This window comes from Podarcis erhardii (genome assembly GCF_964252035.2).
Source record: "Podarcis erhardii genome assembly, chromosome: 3".
NCBI classification, from domain to species: domain Eukaryota; kingdom Metazoa; phylum Chordata; class Lepidosauria; order Squamata; family Lacertidae; genus Podarcis; species Podarcis erhardii.
The window spans coordinates 121,623,390-121,636,049 of NC_138507.1; the positions used below are offsets into that span (position 1 = coordinate 121,623,390).

At 43.9% G+C, this 12,660-nt stretch overlaps 1 protein-coding gene across 5 annotated transcripts in view; it reads left to right on the forward strand.

Moving 5' to 3' along the window:
* FBXO16 (F-box protein 16) overlaps nucleotides 1-12,660 on the forward strand; it is a 34,900-nt gene that overhangs the window by 10,345 nt on the left and 11,895 nt on the right. For 4 of the 5 annotated variants that reach the window (XM_081854891.1, XM_081854890.1, XM_081854892.1 and 1 more), the window contains exons 3-6: nucleotides 283-318; nucleotides 2,038-2,244; nucleotides 4,073-4,237; nucleotides 6,201-6,436. In XM_081854891.1, the coding sequence (XP_081711017.1) occupies nucleotides 283-318; nucleotides 2,038-2,244; nucleotides 4,073-4,237; nucleotides 6,201-6,436 (644 nt within the window). The remainder of the gene's footprint in view (nucleotides 1-282; nucleotides 319-2,037; nucleotides 2,245-4,072; nucleotides 4,238-6,200; nucleotides 6,437-12,660) is intronic. The other variant, XM_081854893.1, reaches the window with a different exon arrangement.

The window sequence follows — 12,660 nt, forward strand, 5'->3', positions numbered from 1 at the left end:
AAAAAAATATTTATTTATTTATTTATTTATTTAAGTGTGGGGTAGTCCTAAGGAGGTAGTTTGCGTATACACATGTGCCAGCCCCAGAACATACGCCGCCCCCCTAGTGAATATGACTGTTTTCAGAACTTCTAAGTTAGAATTTCTTCTTATGTCTCTCCTGCCCTTTAGTAGTCCTGGGGAGTCACTTATTGGGTCATGCCTAATGGTTTGATTGCTCATTTCTCGTTCAGTCTTGTGTTCACTCTGTAGTGAACTGTGTTTTATTTAAATGTTTTTAAGGTATTTGAAGAAAGAAGAAATCTGTTGGGGAAATGGGTAAATGACATTTTCTTCCCTCATCCGCAAATCCCATGTGCTTCACTGCTTATTTTGAGGTGATCAGTCTGTAGTAGGACATGTAAGCACAGAGTCAACCTTGTGTAATACACGTAGTCATTGTGAGGGTTATGAAGGCACTGTCCTCCATGCAATGTTTGGATTTTTAAAAACTTGTAGTTGAAAATGTAAGGGGAAAAAATGGTGGAAGTCTGCATGCAATTAATCTGTTTAGAGAGGCATGTTTTGTCCCAGAGTATGTCAAGTACCCACGCGGGTGGCGCTGTGGGTAAAACCTCAGCACCTAGGACTTTCCGATCGCATGGTCGGCGGTTCGAATCCCAGCGGTGGGGTGCGCTTCCGTCGTTCGGTCCCAGCACCTGCCAACCTAGCAGTTCGAAAGCACCCCCGGGTGCAAGTAGATAAATAGGGACCGCTTACTGGCGGGAAGGTAAACGGTGTTTCCGTGTGCTGCGCTGGCTCGCCAGATGCAGCTTGTCACGCTGGCCACGTGACCCGGAAGTGTCTGCGGACAGCGCTGGCTCCTGGCCTATAGAGTGAGATGAGTGCACAACCCCAGAGTCTGGCAAGACTGGCCCGTACGGATAGGGGTACCTTCACCTTTACCTTATGCCAAGTATGTGCCTCTTCCCAAAAAGGACGGTTTGCCCCATGTGTGGTCGTGTCCCCTAGTGATGACATCACGTCCTTTCTGCCAGATCCCCAGAGGCCACTGACTGCTGCTGGAAACAGGATTTGCAATAGTTGGATCTGGGATTCAGCAAGCAAGCTATTTATTTTACCCTTCTCCAATCTGGTGCTTTCCAGATGTTTTGGATGACAGCTCCTGTCAGTGCTAGATGGCTGTGCCGGCTGGAGAAGTTGGGTACCAAAGTCCAAAACATCTGGAGGGCACCTGGTTGGAGAAGGCTTGTATATTTGTTGGAAGTCTCCCAGAGTGGCTGGGGCAAACCAGTCAGGTGGGCAGGGTACAAATGATAAAATTAATATCATAATTATAGGTAAAGGTAAAGGGACCCCTGACCATTAGGTCCAGTCGTGGCTGACTTTGGGGTTGCGGCGCTCATCTCGCTTTACTGACCGAGGGAGCCAGCATACAGCTTCCGGGTCATGTGGCCAGCATGACTAAGCCGCTTCTGGCAAACCAGAGCAGCGCACGGAAACGTCGTTTACTCCCCCCCCCCCGGAGTGGTACCTATTTATCTACTTGCACTTTGAGGTGCTTTTGAACTGCCGTCATGGGGATTCGAACCGCTGACCTTCTGATCGGCAAGTCCTAGGCTCTGTGGTTTAACCCACAGCACCTTATACAGTATATATCAATGGTAGTTAACTCTTCTACTTGAATCGGACAGATTTCTGTCTCTGTGAGCAGATACAGTAGAATGTCTTTCCTTATCAGGCAGAAGTAGGCCTTTACCCCTTTCAATCCATGCTGGAGACCGCTCCCTAATGGAGACAGGACACTGGTCTAGAAGATGGACCAGAGCCAACCGTTCCTGTACTTTTTAGCAGCCAGAACACAGAATACCTGGGGGTTGGGGCGTCCTCATCACAAAAATGAAGTGCAATATGTGGTCCATGTGGTCCATGTGTTAGTTTGCAAAGTGCTTCATGGTGGGAAAGTCACTTCTGTGGCGCCATGTCTAGGTGCTACAAAACCCTCAACTCACCTCTTCTCCCTTCCCTCCTCCACAGTTTGACAAATGGACAGACAACCAGAGGCGAAGAGTCCTGTTGGACTTCCTAGAGCGCTGCTCCCTGTTGCAGCTCAGGTTCTGCGTCAAGCAGCTGCAGGCTCGAGTTCCAGTGGAGGCCCTGGATTTCACCACCAAGCTCCCCAGGGTTTTGTCCCTCTACATCTTCTCTTTCCTGGACCCTCGTAGTCTCTCCCGATGTGCTCAGGTAAAGCTCAGTGTGTTGGGAAGGATGCAGAGGAGAGAGAGCAAAGTTTGAGGTGCTGGATATGTTTAGCCTATAATCATAGAGTGTAGAATCATAGAATGGGACCCTAAAGGCTCATCTAGTCCAACCCCCTGCACTGCAGGAATCTCAACTAAAACATCCATGGCAGAGGGCCACCCAGCCTCTGCTTAAAAACCTCCAGGGAAGGAGAGTCCACCACCTCTTGAGGGAGACCGTTTCACTGTTGAACAGCTCTCGCCTTAATAAATAATAATAAATTTTATTTATATCCCGCCCTCCCCAGCCGAAGCTGGGCTCAGGGCGGCTAACAGCAATCAAAATAATCCGACGATTATTAATCCTTCAGAAAGTCCTTCCTGATGTTTAGTTGGAATCTCCTTTCTTGTAACTTAAAGCCATGGGTTCGAGTACTACACTCTGGGGCAGGCGAAAACACTCTTGCTCCATCTTCCATGTGACTGTCCTTTTGATATTTGAAGATGGTTATCATATCACCTCTCAGTCTCCTCAGGCTAAACGTGCCCAGCTCCTTCAAGTGCTCTGTGGCAATCACATAGGGTCCCCGGACGTTTCACTGTCTATTGATCCCTGTGCCACCACTTTATTTCTCACTGCCACCACCCAGGCCCTACCTGGTACAATACGGAGCCCAGTCAGGGTTTCAATTGGAACATAAACTTTTGTTTATTGCAGTTTAACAAGCGTGTGGTTTCACGAACGGTATTAATCAGTTACAATCATGGGGTGCCTATCCAGACCTATAACTTCTGCTACCTGCTCTCACTCACTAAACCGCCTCTCAGATATTTACTTGTCTTCCTAGCCCCTAACTATTCCTGACTCAGCTTATTTTGCTACACTAACTCAACCTACCCACAAACTCTATCCCAATTCACTCCCACTCCAATCAACCTCCTAATGAACTTCTCCTTTCGCCCTTCCCAGAGCTGGTTTTATAGTCCCTCTGACTCCACCCCCCTGGCTCCTGATTGGGTAACCTGTTTAACTATTTCACCTCCAGAACTCTCATATGTTAACGTCACATGCTCATTAGGTTTGGTGTTATGTACTAAGCTTGGCTCCTAGAACAATAGGCAAGTAGGATCCTAGAATGCAACAACTGATTGGCCTGCAGGAAAAGACCAATCAGGCTCCAGGAGGGAAGCAGAATCAGCCAATCAGACGGGACTCGTGTAAATAATGTATATAAAAGCCTGAGGTTTGGGGGGAAATTCAGTCACTGCTTTACAAGCTGCAATAAAGAGCATGAAATCACTACAGGACTCTGAGTATATTTCATCTGGCTTCCAGACACTTGATCATTTTGGTCACCCTCCTCTGCACACCTTCCAGCTTGTCAATATCCTCCTTAAATGGTGGCGTCCAGGACTGGACACAGAACTCCACTAGTGGTCTGTTGATGCAGTATATGAACCAGAAAAGTTTGGAGCCCAGCAACTTGCAGTTGTTCCTCTCCTGTAGTGCCAGCCTCCCTCTTTTGAGCAGCACAAGCACAGCAGTTGGAGTTGCAGTTTTGCCCATTCAAATGAGGGAAAGCACATGCCTGAGGGATATACCTGTTTGAAATTCAACTCCACTCCTGCGTGCGTGAACCAGGCCTCCATCTGGGTTAGACAAGGAAAAACTGCAGTTGCCAACTCAGTGGTTTTTTTTTTTTAAGAACTCTGTTGCTTTCTGAATATATTGAAATAGTTTTTGCGTCTGGATTATGTGTCCTTCTCTGTTTCTGATTTTTGCCCCGATAGGTCCCTCAGAACAATAATAATGGCGCCTTTTTCATTCTCAGGTGAGCTGGCACTGGAAGAACTTGGCAGAACTAGATCAGCTCTGGATGCCAAAGTGTCTGCGCTTTGGGTGGTATCTCAATTTCTCTCCAACCCCGTTTGAGCAAGGAATCTGGAAGAGACACTACATTGAGGTGGTGAATGAATTCTGGGTCACCAGCCCTAAGGTACCTCTGCAGTCCTTGAGAGACGGTTTTTGGAGCTGAGTTGAAACCTCTAGTTTAGCCTCGTCTTGGGTGTGCTGCCTTTTCCATATGCAGGAACTTTTTGACATTTAGCCTTGTAAACTGACCTGCATTCTGAAGTGGAGCAGTCCCAGCAGAATTGTACCATGGGCTTTCCCTGTAAGTGTGAGTTGGCCCTTGAGGTACCTAGAACCCCTAACAGCCTAGTGCACACATGCCTTCCTTCTGATACGTACCTTCAAAGAGTCCATATAAAGGCCCCTGTGAGAAGAGGATGCAGGTGGGCCATGGGTCTGATCCAGCAGACTCTTCTCATGTTCTTAAGCCACTCCTCCAGTTTTCCAGCTCAGTAGTGGCCTGTGATGAAAAGACCCAGCACAGTCTGTCATCCTCTTGTCGCTTGAAGCTCAGGTGGCCTTGGTGGCGTGGTGTCCCTACCATCAGCTTCAGCTGGTGGCCCAACTGCTGTCACGGTCTGGTTCACGGGCGATCAAAGTCCCGGCTGGGGACGTCAGGACTGGGGGCAAAATGGCGGGGTGGGAGCAAGAACGGGAGTCCAGGAGTCAGGAAGCCAAGAGCCAAGGTCAGAGAGCAGGGAGTTAAGAAGCCTAGGGTCAGGAAGCAAGGGGTCACGAAGTCAAGTGTCCAAGGATCAAGAAGCAAGGAACCAAACACAGCAAGGCAGGGAACGTGTTGCTGTGGCAAAGAACCGAAGGGAAATGCTGACCTTATATCCCTTCCTGGCTCTTGCCACCAGGTGCTGTGAGTTACCAATAGGCCTCACCTGTGAGGCTGCACATTGCCTCTTCAGAACAAACTTCTGAAGGCCCCAGTCCTGCAAAGTCCGATTGGTCACAGGGCTTGGCTCCTGCATGCACACCTGACAGCTGCATACCTATCTGGGCAGAGATAGCCTAATTCTGTCATCTATTGCTGAAATGTGTAATACAGACTGTCGATTGGTTTCTGGGCCCAATTCAAAGTGCTGTTTTTGACCTGTGAAGTCTTAAATGGCTCAGCACCGTGATACCTCAAAGACTGCCTGTCCCCATATGAACCAAATGAACAGGACCCTGTGATCATCACCTGAGGCCCTTCTTTGTGTGCTTCCTCCGCATGAGGTCTGGAGAGCGACAACACAAGCATGCGCATTTTCTGCAGTGACTCCCTGCTTGTGCTATGCTCTCCCTAGGGAAGCTTGCCTGGTGCCATCGTTGCACATGTTTAGGTGCCAGGAAAAAATATTTTAACTAAATCTTTAGCTAATCAGGGGTTAGCAAACTTTTTCAGCAGGGGGCCGGTCCCCTGTCCCTCAGACCTTGTCGGGGGCTGGACTATATTTTTTGGGGGGGAAATGAACGAATTCCTATGCCCCACAAATAACCCAGAGATGCATTTAAATAAAAGGACACATTCTATTCATGTAAAAACGCGCTGTTTCCCAGACCATGGGCTGGATTGAGAAGGCGATTGGGTAGCATCCGGCACCCGGCACCCGGGCCTTAGTTTGCCTCCCCATGGATTAAACAATCCACAGCCTTTTACATTGGGGTGGGGGTATTGTTTTTGTTTGTTACTATGTTAATGTTTTTGTTTCTTTATATTGCAAACCGCCCCAAGATCCTCAGATGAAGGGTGGTATAGGAATGTAAATAATAATACACTCCAACCTCGGTTACCAAACGCCAAAAACCCGGAAGTAAATGCTCCAGTTTTCAAACATTTTTTGGAAGCTGAATGTCCGACGCGGCTTCTGCTTGAGTGCAGGAAACTCCTGCAACCAGTCAGAAGCCGCGCCTCGGTTGTCGAACATTTTGGAAGCTGAACGGGCTTCCGGAACGGATTATGTTCGACAACCGAGGTTTGACTGTAATAATATCCAAGGGCTTCCCTCCTCCCCAACAGCACACAATTGATTTTGCCTACTTGTTTTCCATCCCTTTAGACCCCTCCAAAAGAGGACTTTGTGGTGGTCGATGTTCAGCCTATAACGAAAGAGGCTCTGGAGGTGAAACAGTCCCTGTCACCGTCCGTCCTCCAGTCAGCATTTCCTCTCGGAAAGAAGATGAGCAAGGAAAAGCAAGATCTCCCTCCCTGGCGTTCTTCAGATAAGCATCCTACAGACACCATCAGATTCAATTACCTGGACAACTTTGATCCCATCGAGCAAGCGAGGCAGGCGTAAGGCACACCCTCATGTCTGTCTTCTTCTTTTCTCGGTCAAACAAAACTAATTTGATGTTCAGCTGCTCCCTCTCCCCCTGGGGTAGGTGACAACCCTGCCATATTCAGGAGAGGAGTTATTGCTCTCAAGTTTTCTAATTTTTGTAGGGGAGTGCTGAGGCTGCAAGTTTAAAGCCTCTTTGTGAATCTCTTCCTAATTAATGGTGCATCCAAGATGGATTCCGACTTCAGGCAGGCAGGAAATTAATAGGGCCTCTTGGTTCCGCTCCATAAAGTTTGGACCAAGTCCAGAATGGATTGATCCCACCCCAGCAGAATTCTGGAGTGGGTGGTGGGGTTGATTTTGCAGTCCATTGTAGGCACGCCCAGAGCATGTCAGAAGACGAAGGAGAAACCCCAGGCAATGTTAGCCGTCTCTGTACATGCCTCTGGTGCCCAGTGTGGGAAAGGGTCAACAATGTGTGTGGAACAAGGTGTAGAACAGCCCAGGGGTGTCCCCAAGAACTGCTAAGCTTCTCCTTCCAAATTATTTCCAGACCAGCTGAAATGCAGTAGGCCTGGGTGTTGGAAAAACGCCCAGGAAGGCTTCCACCTTCCCAAGACACCGAGGAGTCTCTCCGGTGTAAATCTTCCTCTGGCTGTAAATCTTCCTCAGTCCTCCCTCCTGAGAGGAGCACACTCGTCTTCTGGCATCCCATTGCAGAAGAAAGAGACAATCAGTAGCTACACACTACTTTATTCATTTTCTATACACAGACACTCCGTGAGCGTGTCTGCTCTCTCTGAGCAGCAGTACAGAAGAGCACACTTTACACAGAAGCGAAAGTAACTTTTACATCAGGTGTGGTCCAAAAATCATTCTACAATTATTGGATCGCCAGCTCAAATTCTCTTTGGAATGCCATGCCTTCAACTATTTCTGTGTTTGGATATTTGAAGTAGCATCTCGGAAGCATACAGGCAGCATTCTGTTCCTTACCATCTGCTTCCAGAAGTAGAGGTCTTTCCTTTCTTTCCCTCTTTCTCTGGCGATCCCTCCTAGCCGAGTAAGATTGTCTTCCATGAACACGGTCTTAACAGTGAGTCCGTAAGTTACTGTGGAGGCCAATTCTGGATCCACACGTCCTTCCACAGTGGGGACATTGGTTTCCAGGCAGGAGTTGATCACGGTGTGGATTTGCCAAGCATTCTTTCCTCCTAGCACGTTTCTCCCTTGCGTCCTGAGTTCGAGTGTCTTCAAAGCCCAGGACACCTTTGGTAACCTTCATCCACCTTCACAGCCATTGTAACATACCGCTTGTTATCATCCGCCTGTTCTGCCATTGAGGACTTCTTGGATCATTCTTGGTCTAGCTCCTTCCCTTTGACCTTACCACCTTGGGTCAGCCTGCTAGGAGTACGAGACTCCCGGCGGCTTCGCTCACAAGGCTCATAGGAACATGCAAGCCCACTCACCACAACAAGGTGATGATCCAGAGAGTGAGAGAGGTAGCCCACTTCTAATGGTAGAATGCCTTATTTTGCATTCAAAAGGCTCCATGTTCAATCCTTGCTAAGAATGTAAGAACATAAGATACTCCTATTGGATCAGGCCAATGGTCCATCAAGCTGAGTATCCTGTTCTCTTTTTTAAAAAATAATATTTATTAACGTTTCAAAAATTACAGAAAGAAAAAGTAAAAATACCACATTAAACAAAAACAAAACAACACATCGCAATATATAAAAAACAGAAAAAACAGAAAAATAAAACCCATCTCCATGAATGAACTTCGGCAACGAGAAGTTAATCTGAGGATGAGAGGGATACCAGAAACCCATAATGAGAATATTAAACAAAGATTAACAAGAGAAATGGCACAATGGCTGGAGCTTCAGGAGGTGGAGGTGGCAAACTCAATTCAAAATGCCTTCAGGATGAAGGTAAGAACGACCAAAGCGAAGAAATATCCTGGAGACTGCTTGATAACATTTAAGGATAGAGATATGAGAAATTTGGTTCTTCAAAAAAATAGGGAAAAAAGATTGTCTATAGACGGTTTTTACATAATTATTTTTAAAGACATCCCAATCAAACTGCTGAAGCGGAGAGACCCTTACAAACCACTAGTACAAATTCTCAAAAAGAACAACATAGAATTCAGATGGGAGTTCCCGGAGGGGATCTCCTTTACCTACAAGAATAAAAGACACCGGCTGAACAGTCCAGCGGAGATAGGCAAGTTCCAAAGAAAGTACAGAGAACTGACGGCAGAAGAAGAAGAAGAAATGAAAGGAGCAACTGGAGGCACCGCTGCGAAGGTGAAGAATGGAGAACAAAGGGATGAGGAAGGGCAGGAAGAGGAAGAGGAGGAAGAAGAGGAGGAAAGATTATAAAATTTAGGAAAATATATTATTCAAATTAATCTAATCTGAAAAATATGGCTTTAAACATATGGAATTGGAATGTGAATGGACTGAACGAAAAAAAGAAACGCAACAAGGTGGAACAACTTTTAAAGAAGAAAAATTTAGACATAATCTGTTTGCAGGAGACGCATGTAGCAAAGAGACACAGGAAAATTCTGATCAACAAGAGACTTGGAAACGAATTTATATCATCAGACAAGGAGAAGAAGAGGGGAGTGATATTGTATGTAAGGAGTAAAATCGAAGCCCAACAAATTTTTAAAGATGAGGAAGGAAGAGTTATTGCAATTCAAATTAATTGGCAAGGCGAGAAAATAGTGATTGTCGGGATCTACGCACCTAACGGAAATAAGACTGATTTTTACAAGAATTTGGAAGAAAAACTGTTGGAATACGCAGACCAGAAGATAATTGTGATGGGAGATATGAACAGAGTGATATCAGCAGAGATGGATAGATTGAGAAATAATGGATCAAAAGAAGGAAAATTACCTAAAACTTTTTTTGAAATGGTCAAAAACTGCAATTTAATAGATATCTGGAGGCTACGACACCCAATGGAGAAACAGTTTACTTTTTATTCGGAACCAAACCAGTCAATGTCTAGAATCGATCAAATTTGGATATCAAATGAATTAACGCCAAGAATCCTCCAAGTAGAAATTCAACCGAGAGTTATCTCAGATCATAGTCCCATCAAACTAGAAATCAAAGGATTTGAAGAAAGAACTTTCAGATGGAAACTGAATGATTATTTATTGGATGATCGGAAAATTGTGCAAGACGCACAGAAGAAATTGAAAGAATATTTTGAAGACAATTGCAATAAAGGAACGAGGATGAACACCGTGTGGGACGCAAGCAAGGCGGTGATGAGAGGCTTTTTTATACAGCAGAATTCGATCAAGAAGAAAAATCGAGAGAAAGAAAAGAAAGAAATTTTAAAACAAATTATGGAAAACGAACAAAAACTAATCAGGAAACCAAACAATGAAAGAATTAAGCAAAGTATCAAGGTTTTACAAACTCAATTTGCAATGATGATAAACAAGGAGGTGGAATGGAATATAAAAAAACTGAGACAAAAGAATTTCGAATTCGCAAACAAGTCAGGAAAATGGCTTGCCTGGCAGACTAAGAAAAGGAAGGAGCAAAATACAATAAATAAAATTGAAGTGGGAGGAACGGAGATAAATAACCCCAAAGATATCAGGAAAGGATTCTTGGAATATTATAGACAATTATATAAAAAGAAAGAAAAGAATAATATGAGGAAAATAGAAAGATATTTAAAAGAGAAAGAGGTGCGAAAGATCCCGACAGAAGCACAAGAAAGGCTGAACACCCCGATAGACATAGAGGAAATAAGAGTGACGATAAAAAAACTGAAAAATGGAAAGGCCCCAGGACCAGACGGCTTTACAGCAAGATATTACAAAGAATTGGGAATATCCCTGTTGATACCACTGAAAGAAGTAATGAACAACATATTAAAGGAGAAAGAAATTCCAGAGACATGGAAGGAAGCACTTATAACCTTTATTCCAAAAGAAGATGCGGACTTAACCCAAGTAAAGAATTATAGACCAATCTCATTATTAAATACGGACTACAAAATTTTCACAGGAATTATAGCAGAAAGATTAAAAAAGGTTTTACAAGGAATTATCCACGGCGACCAAGCGGGTTTCCTCCCAAGCAGACAGATGAGAGATAATGTGAGAAATGTAATAAATATTTTAGAATATCTGTCAGCAAGAAACGAGAAACAAGCAATGCTGATGTTCGTGGACGCTGAAAAAGCATTCGACAATGTCGCATGGGATTTCATGTTGAAAAATATTGAACAAAGAGAAATGGGAAGTCACTTCTTCAATGGAATTAAAGCAATATATACGGAGCAAAAAGCGAAGCTGATAGTGAATAATGTAATAACAGAAGAAATAAAGATTTCTAAGGGTACCAGACAGGGATGCCCATTGTCACCACTACTATTCATTCTGGTCCTGGAGGTGTTATTAGACTCAATAAGGAAAAAAGAAAGTATAAAGGGGGTGTCAGTAGGCCAAAATCAATATAAAGTCAAAGCCTTTGCTGATGACTTAGTCTTGATGATAGAAGATCCGCTGGAGACGGCAGCTGAGATACTGAAGGAAATTGAAACATTTGGAGAGGTGGCAGGTTTCATAATAAACAGGAAAAAAACTAAAATTATAGTTAAAAACATGGAAAAAGCAACAATGGAGGCACTGCAGCAACAAATTGGTATTGAAATTGTCAAAAAGGTCAAATATCTGGGAATATGGCTAACCCCAAAAAATATTGATCTGTTCCAAAACAACTATATCCCGGTGTGGAATGGAATTAAGAAGGATCTGGAAGTATGGAATAGATTAAAACTATCCTTCTGGGGTAGAATCTCAATGATTAAGATGCTAGTGCTACCAAAGATGCTGTTTTTATTCCAGATGTTACCAATATTAAAAGGAGTGGCGATTTTTAAGGAATGGCAAAGGACGATCTCTAGATACATATGGCAGGGCAAAAAGCCGAGAATTAAATATAAATTACTAACAGATGCAAAAGAAAGGGGAGGCTTTGCCCTGCCAGATCTGAAGCTATACTACGAAGCATCGTGTCTTTGCTGGCTAAAAGAATGGATTAAACTTAAAAATACAAAACTCCTAGACCTGGAAGGATTCGACAACAGATTCGGGTGGCACGCGTATCTTTGGAAAGAAAAGAAGAAGGGATATAAAACCTTTGAAAACCACATCTTCCGGAAATCGCTATGGGAAGTTTGGGACAGATACAAAAATATATTGGAAGGGGGGGTGCCACATTGGCTATCCCCGTTAGAGGTCATGGGGGTCAAAAAAGAAAATATGAGAAGTGATTGGATTACCTATGGAGATTTGGTGGAGAAAGAAGGAGGAAAGTGGAGACTAAAACCATACGAACAAGTTAAAGAATACGTCTTTGATTGGCTGCATTACCATCAAATAAATGAAATGTTTAAAAAGGATGTGAAAGAAAAGGGGTATAAAGAAAAAGATTCGAGATACCAAATAGAGATAGTGAATAACGACTCCAAAACAATTTCTAAAATGTATAAAATTTTGTTAGAATGGCACACAATAGATGAGGAGGTGAAAGTAGTTATGATTCAATGGGCCAAAGATTTAGGATACAACATAGACCTTGGTGATTGGCAGAAAATATGGAATGAAAACTTGAAATTTACGGCATGTGTTACATTAAAAGAAAACGTAATGAAGATGGTTTACAGGTGGTATATGACACCTGCAAAATTAGCAAAGATGTACAAAACCTGTAATAAATGTTGGAGGTGTAAGGAGAAGGAAGGTACATTTATGCACATGTGGTGGGATTGTAAAAAAGTAAGGGGGTTCTGGGAGATGATACACAATGAACTAAAGAAAATGCTAAAATATAGCTTTGTTAAGAAACCAGAACTCTTCCTGCTGGGAATAACAAGAACGGATATAAGTAGGAGAGACTGTAAACTGTTTCAATATGCTACCGTCGCAGCAAGGACATTGTTGGCCCAGAGGTGGAAACAAGAAGAGGTTCCGACTCTGGAGGAATGGAGGTCAAAACTAACAGACTACGCAGAGTTAGACAAATTAACAGGGAAAATTAGATACCAAAAAGACCAGAAATTCATTGAGGACTGGGGGAAATTTACAGAGTATTTGAAAAACATATGTGAGGATAGCACAACGCTAGCGTGTTTCAAAGAAGCTTTGTGAAAATAGAAGGAGTATTGCCAAAAGGCAAGCAAGGATAGA